General features: G+C 41.3%; 1 protein-coding gene across 1 annotated transcript; it reads left to right on the top strand.

The window, feature by feature from the left end:
• Positions 1 to 208: 208 nt before the first annotated feature.
• On the top strand, positions 209 to 19359 carry LOC146972832 (synaptotagmin-11-like). The gene is made up of 4 exons (XM_085803187.1): positions 209 to 358; positions 12942 to 13927; positions 17563 to 17683; positions 18946 to 19359. Exons 1-4 carry the CDS (start codon positions 325 to 327, stop codon positions 19254 to 19256), a joined length of 1452 nt encoding a protein of 483 aa, XP_085659313.1. The 5' UTR covers positions 209 to 324; the 3' UTR covers positions 19257 to 19359.
• Positions 19360 to 19805: the final 446 nt, after the last annotated feature.

Here is a 19805-nt window from a genome sequence, read left to right as displayed (position 1 = left end):
TCCTCCTCTCCTCCCTCTCTCCTCTCCTCCCTGACGGACGGAGCATCACTGCGCACCGAGCGGAGCGGAGCGGCGCAGCCAGACACGGAGAGACAGCAGAGATCTAGCGGACAGCGCGGACATATGCAGCAGCGGAATCGAGCCCAGGCCGCCGGGACCAGAATCATCATCATCACCACCTAGGCTAGAGGGTTTCTACTGCTCTATCTATGGATGTGAAGTAACGGAGTAACGGAGCAGCAGCAGCAGCAGCAGCAGCAGCAGTCAGTCGGTGTCCTCAACCTCTCCCGCATCCTCCTCCTCCCCGCGGCCCACAGACACAAAATGGCGGACATGATCGAGCTGGGACCCGCCTACGGTGAGAGACAGGCCCTGTGTGTGTGTGTGTGTCTGTGTGTGTGTGTCTGTGTGTGTGTTGTATTGTGTTGTATTGTGTTGTGTGTGTTGTGTTGTTCAGCGTCGAGCTCGCTGCTCCAATACATGTTTTTTTTTTATTTTTTATTATAGGCTGTTATATTATTATTATAGGCCTGTTATTACAGCATGTGTGTGTGTGTGTGTCTGTGTGTGTGTGCCTCTGTGTGTGTCTGTGTGTGTTGTATTGTGTTGTGTTGTTCAGCGTCGAGCTCGCTGCTTCAATCCGCCTCATACTTGTTTTTATTATAGGCCGGTATATTATTATTATAGGCCTGTTATTACAGCCTGTGTGTGTGTGTGTGTGTGTGTGTGTGTGTGTGTGTGTGTGTGTGTGTGTGTGTGTGTGTGTGTGTGTGCGTGTGTGTGTGGCAGGTGTGTATTTTTTTATCCTTAGCTACATAATGTTTCTGGTTTCCTGTCGATGATCAAACAAACAGATCGATCGATCGATTCGGGATGTGAAGGTTTTTTTTTTTTTTTTAAAGGTGCAGACGGATCGATCAGTGACTGTGACGTCATCCGACCCACACACACACACACACACACACACACACACACACACACACACACAAAGAAATGATGATGATGGTTATTATTGTTATAATGACGTCACTGTCATCGGTCCTTCCCGGTCGGTCGGTCTCGTGCGCCTCTCTCTCTCTCTCTCTCTCTCGTGCATGCATGAGGCCTCATCCGTGCGTGCGTTCGTGCGTGCGCGTGCCAGTCGGGGTGGGTACCGGGTGACGTCATGGTGTCTGTATACCCGGCGCAGAGTGAAAAAGAACTGAGCTGAACCCGCAGAGACACACACACACACACACACACACACACAATAATAATAATAATAATAATAATAATAATTATTATTGGCTCAGATGTTGATCAATAATCTTCTGTTCATACAATAATGGATCAATACCATTGATCAGGAGGGAGATGACCTCATCTATCACCTGTTTTACTTTCTCTATCTATCTATCTATCTATCTATCTATCTATCTATCTATCTATCTATCTATCTATCTGTCTATCTATCTATCTATCTATCTATCTATCTATCTATCTATCTATCTATCTATCTGTCTATCTATCTATCTATCTATCTATCTATCTATCTGTCTATCACCTGTTTTACCTTCTCTATCTATCTATCTATCTATCTATCTATCTATCTATCTATCTATCTATCTATCTATCTATCTATCTATCTATCTATCTATCTATCTATCTATCACCTGTTTTACTTGTTTATGTTCAACACACACACACACACACACACACACACACACACACACACCAAAACAATCGTGTCTCTTGACGATGTGACTTGTTGTCCAGGGCGTCTCCGTGGCAACGCAACACAACGGCAACATGTTGTGACACGTTTTTACCTGGTAACCTGCTGTGGTCCTTTGACCTTTGACCTTTGACCTCTGACATACACATCCAATAAAAACAAACTCCCTCAAACATAATAATGGTCAATAATGTCATCATTTTGACTATTTAGAATGAAATAAATCCAGTAATGTAATAACTTAAATGCTTGAGTAAATATAATATAATAATAATAATGTAATAAGTTATTATGTTATTGGTTTAGTATTAAAAGCAGCTTTGAAGATGTGATAACTGGTGCTGATAATGTAATAATAACACATGTATCACTTTATGTTTCTTTATATCCAGAGTGATACAACCAGGTTGTACTATTCTATCTATTTATTTTAATGTTTATTTAACAGGGACGATACATAGATACAACATGGCCACACAGAGTGAAAAATGCGATGCATACCAGACGTCTACACTGCAAAAACTCAAAATCTTTCCAAGAATATTTGTCTTATTTCTTGTCAAAATGTCTCATTTCTAGTCAAAACTAAACTCTTTCCACTTAAAATAAGACTCATCACTTAAAAATGAACTTGTTTTTAGATCATTTCCACTTGTTTCAAACACATTTGTCACTTGAAATAAGTAGAAAAATCTGCCAGTGAAAGTAAGTTTTTTGTGTTTGTAATAAGAAAGAAAAACTTGCCCCACTAATAGATTATTTTAAGTGAAAATCTGCTTGAAAGAAGGAAAAAGTGTCTAAAAACAAGCTGCTTTTTAAATGTGACGAGTCTTATTTTAAGTAGAATGAGATTTGTTTTGACTAGAAATAAGACAAATATTCTTGGTAAGATATTTGATTTTTTGCAGTGTAGCTGCAGCTAACGGTCAGTCTTTGTCCCTGGTCAGGCTACAGAAGGATAAAAGATACTGAATACCGTTTCAATAAAGTGCAATAATACAAATACAGTGAATAATACAGTGAATAGATATCATGAATAAATAAACACAGCTACAACATTTAGATTAAGAAATTGCACAAATTAAATACATTAAACATGAGTAAAATGCTGTATTGACACTAGTGACTTGAGAGAATTTAATGTTCACATTTCTGCTGCTGCTTGAGCCGATGTTTAGCTTTAGCACTAAACATCTTTCATTCTGTTTCTATTACTACTTCCTCTGTTTCCAAACATTTGTGAGAAACGATGAAGCAAATCTCATTTATCCTGAAGCATGGAGCAGGAGGGGGATTCTCAATTAAAACGATCCCGGATGGCCGCTCCTTTTTCTAAAGTGAAGGAGTCAGGATTTTAAAGGGATAGTATCATTTTTTTAAAGTGGTGTATGATCTCCAAATAGCCCCTAAGTACTTTAATTGCAGTAGAAGACTCTCTGCACTCCTCCCGTTAGCAACGCCAGCCCATAATAGCCCTGCCCAGAGATTTACAACATACAGTGTTGTGAATGGACCCAAAAAAACGGCCTATTTTCACGGCCTAAAAGAGGTTTTACCTGAAAAAAAAATACACTGTTCCATTGTTCACTATAATATAATTTTTTCCAGCCCCTCAAAGTGCAGGAAAAACACAGTTTTTATTTGGACCTAACCAACTCACGTATCCCTCCGCCCAGGGTTAGCGCCCGCCGATCAGCAGTTGGTTAGGTCCAAATAAAAACTGTGTTTTTCCTGAACTTTGAAGGGGTGGAAAAAATTATATTATAGTGAACAATGGAACTGTGTATTTTTTTTCTTTTAGGCCGTGAAAATAGGCCGTTTCTTTGGCTCTGTTCACAACACTGTATGTTGTAAATCTCTGGGCAGGGCTATTATGGGCTGGCGTTGCTAACGGAAGGAGTGCAGAGAGTCTTCTACTGCAATTAAAGTACTTAGGGGCTGTTTGTAGATCATACAACCCCACTTAAAAAAAATGATACTATCCCTTTAAATCTCCTATCAGTGAGGCGGCTTACAGTAACTCAGTTTATCACAACAACCAGTCATTTATTCATTTTGTGATAAAAGCACAACATTCGGTCGATGTGCTGGTGGACATAATGTCGTTTAATGTAGTTTTTTATTGACATTCTGCAACAAATACTATGACATGTACATCCATTTCAAATATATTAGTCACAAAGTATCAGCATGAATGTCCTTTTTCTAGTAATAAAAGAACATAAAAAACAGAACTAAAACATGAACACATATGGTATGGTTACTGCTACATATATACAGTACCTACAGCATATTATCTCAGGTTAAAGCAAGTTAAAGTCCGGCCTGCGTGGTGTTGTATAGTCCGTCCATTTCTTCCAACGTGAAACAAACAGGTCCTTCTTGTAATTTAAATCTGCAGTTAGTTTCTCCATCGTGATGTCCGTCCACATGGTCAGTGTTGGACTCTCCTGTCAAAGACATTTTATTTCTCCTAAGGGCCTTTTTGCCTGCCACTAACACTAAACACATGTTTGTCTCTCTTTGTCCGTCCTTCAGGCATGAGGGTATGAGGGTGGACATGTTTCTAACTAATCTGGATATTGGGCCATTCAAAAAAACAAAAGAAACGCCCTGCAGCCATTTGATTTGTTAAAATACACTGCAAAAACTCAAAATCTTACCAAGAATATTTCTCTCATTTCTAGTCAAAACAAATCTCATTCTACTTAAAATAAGACTCATCACATTAAAAAGTAGCTTGTTTTTAGATACTTTTTACTTCTTTCAAGCAGATTTTCACTTGAAATAAGTTTTAAAAAATCTGATAGTGGAGCAAGTTTTTCTTTCTTATTACGAGCACAAAAAACTTGCTTTCACTGGCAGATTTTTCTACTTATTTCAAGTGAGAATTGGTTTGAAACAAGTGAAAATGATCTAAAAACAAGTTAATTTTTAGGTGATGAGTCTTATTTTAAGTGGAAAGAGATTAGTTTTGACTAGAAATGAGACAAATATTCTCGGAAAGATTTTGAGTTTTTGCAGTGTAAATACAAGTATTCAAATGATTCATTAACCAATTGTAAAATGTAAATGCTCATTAAATCAGAGTTAGAAACGCTCACATGACACATTGTCCTTAAAGATGCTATAGTTTGTATCCAACTAAACTCCTCAGATAAAGTTGAGTCACTTTAATAACCCGACTGGTGTTGAACCTCGATGTGAAGGAGACCAACCAGTCAGCTGCTGGGTTATTAAAGGGGGAAATGATTGACTGAAACTAGGTTTAGAAACTTTATTTGCTTGTGTCAGAAGCTTTGTTCTGGTTGTTTGTGCTGTGCATTGCTATAAGTTATCAATCTATAACCCAAATAAAAAGAGGAGGTCGTAGACTGTGAAGGGAAACTTTGCACTGCACTGCAAAAACTCTATCTTACCAAGAATAATTTGTCTTATTTCTAGTCAAAATGTCATTTATAGTCAAAACAAATCTCATTCTACTTAAAATAAGACTCAACAAATAAAAAGCAGCTTGTTTTTAGACACTTTTTACTTCTTTCAAGCAGATTTTCACTTGGAATAAGTAGAAAAATCTGGTAGTGGAGCAAGTTTTTCTTTCTTATTACAAGCACAAAAAACTTGCTTTCAATGGCAGATTTTTCTACTTATTTCAAGTGAAAATTAGTTTGAAACAAATGAAAATGATCTAAATATCTATCTATCTATCTATCTATCTATCTATCTATCTATCTATCTATCTATCTATCTATCTATCTATCTATCTATCTATCTATCTATCTATCTATCTATCTATCTATCTATCTATCTATCTATCTATCTATCTATCTATCTATCTATCCCTCCACAACCTCAGTGGTTCACTTCTGGTTCACTTCGGTCAGGACAGGCCGCTCCAAAGTTCTGTTTATAAAAGCTTTAAGAATTTAGCTAGAGATGTTATCTACACCAGTAATAATAATACCACACAGAGTTGTTTTAGAGGGAAATTCATGCCAAACCACTGATGCACGTTGCCTTCAGGGACAGTTTTTCATCAACAGTCTCTGTATTTCCCTCTACAACAACTCTGTGTGGTAACGTTGTGTTATTATCTCATAGCGTGGTGAATGTGCAGCTCACAACTTGTCCACCAGAGCGTTGTGGAGTTGTTGGATTGTGTATTTGATGAGTTTGATGGAGGGAAACCAAGAAATCCCATAATGAGCCTCCGTAGCGTAGCTCTGAGCAGCTCACGGCTCTGCTCCGCCGTTCTAAAAACAGCTTGCACCGACAATTAAAGGTAACGAACCTACTGCTATGACTATAGGGGTTATGGTGATGGGCCAGTTTGACTAAATGTTGAACTATTAGGCCTGTAACGATACACGTGTCGAAACCAAAACCGCGACACTCTAAGACGAACCTAAAAACAACAACACAACAACAACAAAAAACTGACAGCGAGTGCGTGTCACGACTTCCTGTATCCGGCCCTTCAAATTAAAAGCCCTATAGTCTTTCATAAACAGTTCAGTCATATTGATTTTGACTTAATTTTGACAAAACACAGCTCCAAATGTTTGTTTTTTCTGCTGCAACCAATCGACCAATGAGATTTTGGTCGGCTAAATTGCATTGTATTATAATTGCTTAACTATTGTAAAGTGCATTGAGTTTGCCCTGTGCATGAAATGCACTTTATAAATAAAATTGAATTGAATAATGTTTTTTTGGTTGACCAGTGCTTGGTCGACTATTTGGGGGCAGCCCTAGCTATAATTGTTAACGTTAGGCTATATTGTTGTTATAATAAATAATCCAGTTTTTGCTCTCAAAATCTCTTCTTTTTTCAAACTTAATAAAATTAGAATTGAATCGAATCGTGTATCGAACCGTGGGTCAGAAATCGAGATACGAATCGAATCGTGACTTTGGTGAATCGTTACAGGCCTATGAACTATCCCTTTAAGCTTCAGATACGGTAGAAAAGGAGTTCATATGTGAAGATTATCTCACTGAACTAAACTGGTGTTTTAGTCACAGAGCTGATTTTCTTTACTGGAATCAGATTCAGTCGTCGATCAATAACTATTGATCTGGTGAACTGATCAGTTTTTGTTTTTCTCACCTCAGAGAAACGTCTTCAGGTGTTTCTTTCAGCCAATCAGAGGAGCCGCTGCTGGATGGATCAATACTAACTATCACTGATCAGAAACTCAGGCAGAGAGAGAGAGAGAGAGGCCTCAGTGTGTGTGTGTGTTGCTAGGCGACCAGCTGCTTTCAGCTCTGTCCAAAAACATGAGGTCATCAGACGGAGCCTGAATGAGAAGCAGCAGCACTGAGGCATTGTGGGAGTTTGGTTATGTTCATGAATAATTAATGAGGCTGTGACAACTGCGATGACGATGATCGATCACCGATAGGACGTATTGATTGATCGGCAGCTGGCACTCACTTGCTCAGAGACTTTCAAAATAAAACGACGCCCGTCTCCTGAAAAGCAAGTTTTCAAAGTAAAAGAACTGTTTTTTCAAAATAAAACGAGTGCAGCAGAGTTCAGTGTTTGTTTGTATATTATACAGATCCCCATTCGCTGCAGCAAAGCCACAGCTATTCTTCTTCCTGGGGTCCAACAGTGTCAAATATACATCCAATAATACAAAAACAGAAACATTATAGGCCTATATAAAAAATAATAATAATTAAAAACAAAGAAAATACAAAAACTAGTGAGCAATACGCCTCACCTAACAAAACAACATCAGAGTGAGCGTTTCCACTTTGTTACCGTGCTTTATCCATTTTTATGTTAGTAAGTCATCACATATTGCATCCATATCTACATATTATATATGTATACATTATTTCACTATCAACTTACACTTCATATCATATTGCATATAGATTCATTCTACAGCATATAGATTCATTCTGCAGTTTACATATTATAATAACCCATATATATCTATATATCTATAAAAATATACAGCATATTATACATATAAATATACCATGTTTTCCTATTTTGCTAAATACTTGTTTATTAATATTTTTGAATTGCTTTATGTTAGTGGTTAGTTTGAATTCCATTCATTCATACCTCTATACAACATAGGGCCGGATTTACTAAAGGTTTGCGTGTATTAAAACGTGTGCAAACGTGATTGCACGCGCAAACACATGTGGAACCTGATCTACTAACCGGACGCACCGAGGATTGCGTCCCTCACACGGGCAGAATAGCACGTGCGATCCATTTAGCGTGTTTGCCTTGATGAATATGTAAATATGGGCGTTTCAGCCAGAACGTGCAGAATACTGGGAGGAGTAGATGCAAATAGATTTATTTAGCGCGTGCAATGTGATTTACCAAACCAGGAAGAGATTGCGGTGGCTGTTTTTGCGTCTTTATTCACCACGTCTGAAAACCATGTACTAACTGATACAACTTTGCCAAAACGTATGCGTTTATTGGTTTGATACCTGTCAGAGCCCCATGATCTTACATCTCTGCATTTCCTCACGTCTGGGTCATTCTGTAACAGTTTTTCAGCTGTGTTAAAAGTCATTTACGCGCCGTTACGCACGACGCATGTCTGTCCTGCAGTGCGCTCCTCTCCTCTCCTCTCCTCTCCTCTCCTCTCCCCTCCTCTCCTCTCCTCTTTCCTCCCCTCTCCTCTCCCCTCCCCTCCCCTCTCCTCTCTCCTCTCCTCTCCTCTCCTCTCCCCTCCTCTCCTCTCCTCTCCTCTCCTCTCCTCTCACCTGGCTGCTCAGCTCCGTCTCTCAGTCCCGGTCCCGGACTGAGACACGTCACCGCTGCCTTCACCCGTCTTTGATCCCTCTGGTCAGTGGTCAGAGCGTTTAGATCCGTGTGTCCCACCTGAGCTCTCTATTAATCCACTCGATCATGGGCGGCACACACACACACACACACACACACATATTACAGGTGTGTGATTGTGGCTGCAGCTGCTGCCTGTTCGTCACTATATGACGTAGCGATTTGTGTTTATTTATCTAAACATGAACACACATGCTGTCTTTGTCTGCATCGGATCAAATGTCATTCTGTCCCTTCGTCCGTCCAGCTCTCTGTCCACTCTCTCCATGGCGGAAACGATTACCACGCGCAAAACCCTCATTTACATATTGCGGTTTGCACGTGTCATTTAGCAGGTTACTCTTAGTAGATCACCTGTTTTGCGCTCACTAACCAAACTCGCAATATTATAGCGGGCACAAACAATATAGCGCCCGCTATCTGGGATCTTAGTAAATCCGGCCCATAGTGTGCTTGATGGCGTTAGATCTGGCTTTAGGTAATGTAAAGTTTCCTACAGCTGCATGTCTGCTGATATATTTATGACTCTCTGCACTAAAGTCAGTAAGGTTTTTAAACAAGATAAAAGGTGCTCTTAGGACAGATATATTTCTAATAACAATAAACAGTGAGTACAATAGTCTGTCTTTGACCAATAACCAGTTAAGTTTCTTGTGCATAGAGATGATATCTGTCCTAGTCACACTTTAGTATAATGTCCCTAATAGCAAAGTTCCTTTGGCTTGGATGTGGCCCAAATAAACAGCAAAGATCTGGCCCACTTACGGAAGTGAATGACGGCCCATATCTGGCCCAAGTATATGAAAGCTATGCTTAACCATAACATAACCAGACCTCTACCAGAACTGTACCAACTACATATGGCTTATAGCTGGGCTTCATAGGGCCTGCCTGTATGGCTGTGTTCAGGTAAAGCCTACTGGCTCTTATGTGGCCCCCATGTGGCTGACAGACCAAAATCCAGATTTTACCCAGAACCTAAACTAATATACACCAAACCTTTCATCTGGCCCACTTTTGGAAGTGAATGATGGGCCACATCTGGCCCTAAGGTATATAAGCCCAAACTGAACCATAACAAAACCAGACTTCTACCAGGAGTAAACTAAATTCAAATAATTATATGGCTCATGGGTCACATACAGAATACGTGTGGCTCAGTTCTGTTGAATCATTGTGGCCCACATGTGGTTGACAGAATAAAACTGGTACTTTTTTTTCATCAGATCTATAACACACCTTCCATCTGCCCCACATTATGAAGAGAATGACAGGTCAATTCTGGCACCAAAATTAAAAAATGATAATTTTAGTGCAATAGCAGTACTGATTAAGTTGTTCGATACCTATATAGATCACTTAAATCACACAAAATCAATATGAGAAATTAAGAAACACACAAGTTTCCCTTTAAAATTGTATTTTTTCATACTTCAAAATTGCCTTCAATGAACTGTACAGAACATGTAGAAATTACATCCATATAAAAACAGAATCAGAAAAAAACTGATCAAATAGGCTGCAGTAATACTGTACAAAAATACAAGAACAGTGTAGAAATATTAGAAATGAAGAAAGTTTAATTTGTGCATCAAAACTGTCTGTCTTAACTGTCAGTTTCAGCTTGTATTTTTTGTCTCTCTTCATACCAAGGCCCAGTTTCCCATCACCTCCACCTCCTTGTCTGAAACAGCTGCAGTCAGGGTTTCGTCTACGGCACCTTGAGAACACAGGACATTTTGAAAGAGTAGTGTTAGGGCTGTCAAACAATTAAAATTTTAACTTGCGATTAATCTCAAAATTTCCTAAGTTAATCGTGATTAATCGCATCGTTTTCTTTTTTGCTTGAAATCACAGCAATATGAATAATAATAATAATAATAATAATAATAATAATAATACATTTTATTTGGAGGCGCCTTTCAGGTCACCCAAGGTCACCTTACAAAAAAGGAGTGAATGGAGTGAATGGATAAGAAACATAAGAAACATAAGAAAAGAAACATCAATGTTTCTTATGCTTTCCATTCATGGTATTTAAAAATCAGCTGTCAGAGAGAGAGAGCAGCCTTGTTTGGTGATAAGAACAAGTTCTCTAGTGTAGTCAACATGCAGGTTTTCTGTAACATTAGACGGCAACGGCTGAGGTTCCAATGTCACAGCGTTAACTTAATCGTGCGTTTTCTTTTTTCGTGTTATTTAAAAAAAATTTAAAATTTAAAATAAAATAAAAAAATAGTGCCGTTAAAATCATTTTTGCGCTAACGCGTTTATAAAAAACATTGTGTGAAGTTCCGGTGAATCAAAATAAAATAAATCAGACATTGGAGTAACTTGAATCAAGCTTTTTCATCCCAGGAGCAGTAGGGTTAGCAAAGCTGCTAAAGCTGCTAACACAGCCATAGCCTGTCTCTTTCCACCATGGGCTTCAAACACACGCTTTATTAAATTAAAACCGAGTTCTGTTCGGCTAACTTGTAGCTTTCTCCTCTACAGATGTAGGTCTAGTGTGTGCCATTAATTATCAGTAGTTCAACAAAAATGTAAAAGGTTTAAAATTCACTTACCCAAAGCAGCAGCCAGTCCAGAAGCTGAGTGAGAGAAAATGAAAATGTCCGGAGGGTGTCGCAGAATAAACTCCACCCATGGCCACTTGTGCCAGTTGCATGCCAACTGTAGCCCAAAAGCTAACATCTATCATCTGGGAGAGTGCCTTATTTCAGAACTGTGCCAGAAGAAAAATTCCCTCCAATTTTGAAGGTATGGCAAAACCAACGTGGTTATGATGTGGACCTCATGTGTTTTGCCATTTTGTCAGTTACATATGGCCAGGTGCTTCTATTACAGAACTGCCCCAGAAGAGATATTCCCTCCAATTTTACCAGTCACATACCACATGCGGCCCAAAAGAATATTCTATTATCTGGGCCAAGTGCCTCAGTTAAATAAGTGTACCAGAAGAATAATTCCCTCCAAATTTGAATATATGGCAATGCGTATGTGGGTATGATTTGGTCCTCATACATTTTGCCATACCACATTTCAACCAGAGGTGCCAGCTAAATGCCACATGTGGCCCAAAAGTCAATGCTATTGGGGGTGGGCAGCTCTATTCTGTATACATTGTAGTTTATTAGATTAGATTAGATTAGAAAACTTTATTTAACATGTCTCCAGTGGCATTCGACCAAACTGCTAACCAAGCTGTTTTCAAGATGTTTGGATTCATAAAAGTTGCATGTCTTCTTAGAATTGATATACCTCTGTGTGTGTGTGTGTGTGTGTGTGTGTGTGTGTCTAACGAGGCCTCAGGAGGACGGTGTGGTGACATCATTGTTTTTACATCTAACTGTTTATAAACATGATGTCATCGTGTTGTGACATTGCTGTTTTCATATGATGACACCATCACGTTTCACACACATTTCAAAAATCAATAACCCTCTTAAATGATAGTTTCCTTTTCTTAATTTAAATAACTGAAGGATACAAGCTGGAAGGCTGTTGTTCTTTACTTGAAAAATGATTTCCATTGTCTTTAGGAACACAATATCTGAACATTTTAATGATCTTAAAAATAGTGGGTTGGTAGTTTCACAATAGGACGAATCTCCTTGTTGTTTACAACTACTTCCGGGTAGAAAACCAGCATGAGAACAATAGTGACGGACGAGAGTTTCGCTATATATATCTACTTTTTCACGTCACTATATCACCGTTTAGACTAATCTGATGTTTGTAAAGTCTATAAAACCAATGATTGGACAAACATTACTATTACTAGTGTGCACATTTTTGTAATTAGTCATAGATTAGCCGGGCTAACGGTTAGCTACCTGTTTAACTTTAATAACTCAGTGACTCAATAAACGCTCCATAAAAAAATATTTTCTCCAGCGGATATCTGAGTTCCAACATGACTGAGCTAACTGGAGTAGTTTCATGTCGTGTCCCACAACGGGAGGGTTTTAACAGCTGACGTCCTGCTGTTAGCTTAGCTACCGTTAGCTTAGCTACCGTTAGCTGTCCCTGTCAGCTGAGCCACTGATGCTTTCTACTGTGATTCCCCCAAACTGAATAAATACAACACATAGCAACACAAAACACACACACAGAAATAGTAATGTTTCTTCAATCATTTCAGATTTGTCTAAACGGTGATAGGGCGTGAAAAATATGATATATAGCTAAACTCTCGTTTGTTACTATTGATCTCATTCACATTACAGCTGGTTTTCTACCAGGAAGTAGAATGTAAACAACAAGGCGATTCGGTCTATAGCATTCTTTGTTTATTATTCTAATAACTCTTTTTTGAAGCTTGATTATAGGGTCAATTACCAAACCAAATGTTAACCTCTGTGTTTCCATGGTAACCCCCCCCCCCTCCCTCTGTCTCAGCAGCCATGTCCCCGGTGCTGGCGGGCTTCCTGGGCGCCGGCGTCCTGGTCCTGGTGGTGGTGGTCCTGGTTCTGCTCTGGTCCTTCTGCCAGCGCCGCTACCTGCGCGTCAGCGGGCGCTACAAGCTCCACGGCGACCGCTACTGCGACGCCGAGGACCCGCCCTACAAGTTCATCCACATGCTGAAGGGCATCAGCATCTACCCAGAATCCCTCAGCGGCAGCAAGAGGATCGTGCGCGGGATCCGGCGGGCCGAGCGCGGCGGCGAGCGTGACGGCGAGCGCGGCCACGGCCACCTCCACGGCACCGCTACGCACGGCGCGGCGGCGGGGGCGGCGGGGCGCGGCATGGTGCTGGTGGACGCCGAGAACAACATCCTGGACATGCCGGGCCAGCTGCAGATGAGTCACCTGGTCCCGCCCGCCAACGCTAACGCTAGCGGCGGCGGCGGCGGCGTGGAGCGAGCGCTGCCGGTCCGCGCCGACTACTGCTGCCTGGACAGCGGCTCGTCCAGCAGCAGCAGCAGCAGCCAGACCAGCAGCAAGACGGCCTCGCCCTTCACGCCGGCGTCCTCCTCCGAGCCCGAGCCCGAGCCCAGCCTGGGCGCCGTCAGCCTCACCGTCGACTACAACTTCCCCAAGAAGGCGCTGGTGGTGACGGTGGTGGGCGCCCGCGGCCTCCCCGCCATGGACGAGCAGGCGGGCAGCTCGGACCCGTACGTGAAGATGACCATCCTGCCGGAGAAGAAGCACCGCGTGAAGACCCGCGTGCTGAGGAAGACCCTGGACCCGCTGTTCGACGAGACCTTCACCTTCTACGGCGTGGCCTACAGCTCGCTGCCCGACCTCACGCTGCACTTCCTGGTGCTGAGCTTCGACCGCTTCGCCCGCGACGACGTCATCGGCGAGGCCGTGGTGCCGCTGAAGGGCGTCGACCCCAGCACGGGACGGGTCCACCTCAGCCAGCAGATCACCAAGAGGAACATGCAGGTGAGGAACGGATTCACCAACATGTTCTTAAGAAAGATCTTAAGAAATGTCTTAACCCTCTAGGCCCCAGAGTTTATTTAGGAAAATATTAAGTTTGGATTTCAAGATTTCACAAGGCTGTAGCTTGTAAGTGGTGAGAGATAAATCTATGGTGTAAATGAGAAAAATATTCATCATGACCTAAAGTTTGTGATGAGTTTGAGTAAATGTACTCATCTGATTTGCATATTGTGACGTCACCGGTTGGCAGCCCCATTGGATTACGTGACTTCCAGTAAAACTGAATGTTGAACATATTTGCACAGAAAAAAAAAAAAATTGACATCTCATCCTCAAAGTAAAGGAACAGGGGTCTGATTGGAGCACATTTACAGTACATTTACAGTTCTTAAGAACAGTAATTTCTTACGAATTTCTTATTTTTGCTACTTAAGAACTTCTTAAAGCCCCAGTATGTAACTTATCTGGCTTTTTATTAGCAAAAATCAAACATGTCTTTCATAAATCCGTATTTCACTGAAGGTGAATCACAGCTGCATACAAATGAAAACTTTCTACCATAGAATGAGTTGTTACAAGTCGTTACAAATACAAATACACCAGAGGCACTGGTGTTGCATTCAGGTGCAGTCAGGCAGACGGCCGTCGGCAAACTAACCGGATGTCATTTTACTCCACCAGAGAAAGACGGTAAAACAATACCACATAACCATGACAACATGTCGTCCACTTGTTTACATAGAGGCTTGTTTATCCTGTTCCATGCAGCGTCTGTTGTCTGTCTGACGTCTGCCCCGTTTCATCTGAATGCAACATCAAGAATACGTTCAGATATGCAACCGCACCGCTAGATGGGGGGAATTCATACGTATTATACCTTTAAAATACGTCACTGCATTGCATTGCACGCAACAACAAACAGCAATATAGTTTGTGTCTTAACCGTCAGTCACTCACTAACCATGGAGAAGAAACTTTTCAAGACAGGAGCTTGAGGTTATGTTGGATGAAATTACAGTTAAAGTCCCCCTCCCGCGACCCTTTTTGGTCATTTTAAAACCAGCAGCTCATTAGCAATGCACCTCTGGAGGGGGGGCGGAGACTGCGCTGCTCTGCACCCGTACAGTAGTAGTAGTAGTAGTAGTATAGTAGTAGTAGTAGGCTATAGTTCCCTCCCCTGGAGCTGTGACACGTCAGCTCCAGTCTCCCTGAAACGGCCAGTTTGCGTCTGCCGTTGGTTCACAGCAATTTGAAGGCAGAAAAACTCAGAAATGCTGTTTTGCACTTCCTTTTCTGCTGATATGTGCTCTAACACAAGTAAAATGCCACAGGAACACGTGAAAAGCACGAAAAACACGTTTTTCATGGGAGGGGGTCTTTAACAGGCTCACAGTTAACAGGCTCTTTGTGTAATTAGTTAAAATATATATTTACTTATGACCTACTAGTCTAAATTTGTCTAAAATTTGTTGAAAAAGGTGATATGGCTTATACTAGGAATTTAAAGACAGGTCAAGGTTGTCTTAAAGTTAAGAAAAAAGTAAAGAACAAATTTGAAAACTTTGATTTCAAGAATAACTTACATTTATTCTTAAGTTTTTTTTTAAAGAAGAAAGTTGAGAAAACTTTTTTGGAGAATATCCAGACCCAGACCCAGACCCAGACCCAGACCCAGACCAAAGTCCTGGTCTCGTGTCAGTGATGCGTCAGTGACATCATCAGCCGGTGGTCTAGATCTAATAAAGGAACAACAGTGTGAGTCTGTTTCCACTGTGACTTCACTCTTTGTGCTGCTGCTGCTGTTGTTGTTGTTGTTGTTGTTGTTGCTGTTGTTGCTGTTGTCGTCCGGGTGAACAGCTGATGCGGCGGTTGCCGCGGCAACAGGTGAGCGTGACCTCAGAGCGGGACAGACCTGCTGTTGTCTGGACCGTCGTTAAACATGTCAGAGACGTTCTGTTGTCGTTGAGCTGAGGTCTCACTCTGACACGGAAAACCTGCTCACACACATCGCTGTCAGGAACTAACGAGGAACTAACGAGTAGTTACTGAGGAACTAACGAGTAGTTACTGAGGAACTAACGAGTAGTTACTGAGGAACTAATGAGGAACTAACTATTAGTTAATGGACAGTTCTTCAGTAATTACTAATCAAATTACTGAGGAACTAATGAGGAACTAACTATTACTGAATCATTAGTTACCCTTTTTGTGACACATCAAAATGAGTAACTATTCCATTTTTGTGTACCTTAGTTCCTCAGTAACTACTCATTAGTTCATTAGTTCCTCAGTACCTACTCATTAGTTCCTCAGTACCTACTCATTAGTTCCTCAGTAACTACTCATAAGTTCCTCAGTAACTACTCATTAGTTCATTAGTTCCTCAGTACCTACTCATTAGTTCCTCAGTACCTACTCATTAGTTCATTAGTTCCTCAGTACCTACTCATTAGTTCCTCAGTAACTACTCATTAGTTCCTCAGTACCTACTCATTAGTTCATTAGTTCCTCAGTACCTACTCATTAGTTCCTCAGTACCTACTCATTAGTTCATTAGTTCATCAGTAACTACTCATTAGTTCATTAGTTCCTCAGTACCTACTCATTAGTTCCTCAGTACCTACTCATTAGTTCATTAGTTCCTCAGTAACTACTCATTAGTTCCTCAGTAACTACTCATTAGTTCTTCATTAGTTCCTCAGTAACTACTCATTAGTTCCTCAGTAACTACTCATTAGTTCTTCATTAGTTCCTCAGTAACTACTCATTAGTTCTTCATTAGTTCATCAGTAACTACTCATTAGTTCCTCAGTAACTACTCATTAGTTCCTCAGTACCTACTCATTAGTTCATTAGTTCCTCAGTAACTACTCATTAGTTCCTCAGTAACTACTCATTAGTTCTTCATTAGTTCCTCAGTACCTACTCATTAGTTCCTCAGTAACTACTCATTAGTTCATTAGTTCCTCAGTAACTACTCATTAGTTCCTCAGTAACTACTCATTAGTTCTTCATTAGTTCCTCAGTAACTACTCATTAGTTCTTCATTAGTTCATCAGTAACTACTCATTAGTTCATCAGTAACTACTCATTAGTTCCTCAGTAACTACTCATTAGTTCCTCAGTAACCACTCATTAGTTCCTAATTAGTTCCTCAGTAACTACTCATTAGTTCCTCGTTAGTTCCTCCATAACTACTAATTTCTTACTCATTAGTTTCTCAGTAACTACTCATTAGTTCTTCATTAGTTCATCAGTAACTACTCATTAGTTCCTCATTAGTTCCTCAGTAACTACTCATTAGTTCCTAAATAGTTCCTCAGTAACTACTCATTAGTTCCTCGTTAGTTCCTCCATAACTACTAATTTCTTACTCATTAGTTCCTCAGTAACTACTCATTAGTTCCTCAGTAACTACTAATTTCTTACTCATTAGTTCCTCAGTAACTACTCATTAGTTCCTCATTAGTTCCTCAGTAACTACTCATTAGTTCCTCAGTAACTACTCATTAGTTCCTCAGTAACTACTCTAATTGTGTGTACCTTATTGTAAAGTGTTAGTGAGATGTGTCCTTAACTCACTGTGACTCTGTGTGTGTGTGTGTGTGTGTGTGTGTGTGTGTGTGTGTGTGCAGTGTGAGAGCCGTGGGGAGCTGCTGGCGTCTCTGTCCTACCAGCCGGTGTCTCACCGTCTCAGCGTGGTCGTCCTGAAGGCTCGACACCTCCCCAAGATGGACATCACCGGCCTGTCAGCGAGTGAGTAGCAGCTGGGCCGAGGGACGCCACCATTACTAGTGTTTTTTTACAATGAATCACAGTTTTAATAGGCCACAAATATTTAATTAATCGTAAAGATTCCTGAACACCGTCGCTTTCCAGAATAGATGATTTTAGAGACAGGCACTGAAGCCAGCCGTTCTGAACAGAAAGAGCTGTGATGTTTGATCCGAAGCAGAACAGACATGACTTTAAGAACCTGGGGACTGTTTTAATTGGTGGAAAAGGGGCAGAATATGTCTCCTTTAAGTGAGTCGTTTCAAAGACTGGGAGCTGGTTAGTTGCTGCTTTTCCCCCATTGGTTGCATGGTGGAGGATATGTCGAATCATTTGGTGGTTTGAGATTAATAAAAGATAATGGAGACAAATTGGTTTGGTCACTTTAATTCATGGATATTAACAAATATACCTTGTTTAAAAGTATGAAGTAGCCACAGAGTGAGAAAATGGGATAGTTCACCCAAAATTGAAATTTCACTCATTATCTCCTCCCCCTCATGTGGACTAAGGGCTGGGAGAAGTTTCAGAGTCCTCCGTGGCTTCTCTGAGTTACAGGGGGTCTCGGCGTAGCAGTGCATGTCCATATGACGGTTGCAAATGGATACCAACTGTCTTCGTAACAAAAAGACACACCAAAAAACATCCAAATGCCTCCATGCTGCTCGTATGTAATGTCCGTCTTGTATTGAAGCCCCGAAATGCGAAATTGTCCCAAAAGAAATTAGATAAGTCTATATTTCAAGCTTGTTTTGTAGCGGAAGCTCCTCTTCCCGGTTCGTCAAATTTGGACGAACTGGGAAGAGGAGCTTTGAGAAGCTTCCTCTACAAACGAGCTTGAAATATAGACTCTAATTTTTTTTGGGACAATTTCGCATTTCGGGGCTTCAATACAAGACGGACATTACATACGAGCAGCATGGAGGTATTTGGATGTTTTTTGGTCTGTCTTTTTGTTATGAAGACAGTTGGTATCCATTTGCAACCGTCATATGGACATGCACTGCTACGCCGAGACCCCCTGTAACTCAGAGAAGCCACGGAGGACTCTGAAACTTCTCCCAGCCCTTAGTCCACATGAGGGGGAGGAGATAATGAGGGAAATTTCAATTTTGGCTGAACTATCCCTTTAATATCGTAATAATTGTTGAAAAATCTAATCAAATCGTGACGTGCCTTAGATGGCACATCTGTACACTCTGTGATCAGGTGACATCACTGACCCCCCCCCCCTCCATCCTCAGACCCCTACGTGAAGGTGAACGTCTTCTACGGACGCAAGCGCATCGCCAAGAAGAAGACCCACGTGAAGAAGTGCACTCTGAACCCGGTCTTCAACGAGTCCTTCATCTACGACATCCCCCCCGAGCTGCTGCCCGAGATCTCCGTGGAGTTCCTGGTGGTCGACTTCGACCGCACCACCAAGAACGAGGTGCTGGGCCACCTGCTGCTCGGCCTGCACAGCCCCGCCCCCTCCGGCGCCGCCCACTGGAGGGAGGTGTGCGAAAACCCCCGTCGGCAGATCTCCAAGTGGCACAACCTGAGCGAGTACTGAGGGGCGGAGCCAAGGACCAGCTGGGACTCCGCCAGTCACCCACTGGGAACAAAGACTCACACATGCACACACACACACACACACACACACACACACACACACACACACTACACTACACACACACTACACACATTACATTACACACACACTGTTGTGTCATAGTTAAACTCTCTCTCTCTCGCTCTCGCACCCCCAATTCCAATCCGCCCCCTAAAGACTCAGGCCCTGAACCCTCTCTGACTGAAGTGACGTCAGCTGTAAGTGACAGAGTGTGAGAGTCTGTGAGGGTCCAGATGCTGTAAACATGAATGGAACAGCACTTACACACTCTCACCACACGTTACCTTGACAACAACACGTTGTTGACTCCGCTCTTGGACCGATAATTTACCGTACTTTCAACACGCACAAGGTGTGTGAGGGAGGCGGATTCAAAACAAAATGTTCCTGGATCAGATCTGATCAAATCATCATCAATAATCACAAACTGCACGTTAATACTGACAGTAAACTTATTCTTTTTTTTCTTTCTTTCTTTCTTTTTTTGTT

The sequence above is a fragment of the Trachurus japonicus genome, chromosome 16 (assembly GCF_045865225.1).
Source record: "Trachurus japonicus isolate A0001 chromosome 16, Traja_1.0".
In the NCBI taxonomy this organism is placed as follows: Eukaryota; Metazoa; Chordata; class Actinopteri; order Carangiformes; family Carangidae; genus Trachurus; species Trachurus japonicus.
The sequence above is the reverse complement of the archived record's forward strand: the minus strand, read 5'-3'. Positions and strand labels throughout refer to the sequence as shown.

Bases quoted from the DNA above. Each gene is read 5' to 3' on its own strand.
- LOC146972832 (XM_085803187.1), top strand. From the start codon at position 325: ATGGCGGACATGATCGAGCTGGGACCCGCCTACG. The intron at 13,928-17,562 runs GTGAGGAACGGA...GTGTGTGTGCAG, and splicing joins TCACCAAGAGGAACATGCAG to TGTGAGAGCCGTGGGGAGCT. The intron at 17,684-18,945 runs GTGAGTAGCAGC...CTCCATCCTCAG, and splicing joins CATCACCGGCCTGTCAGCGA to ACCCCTACGTGAAGGTGAAC.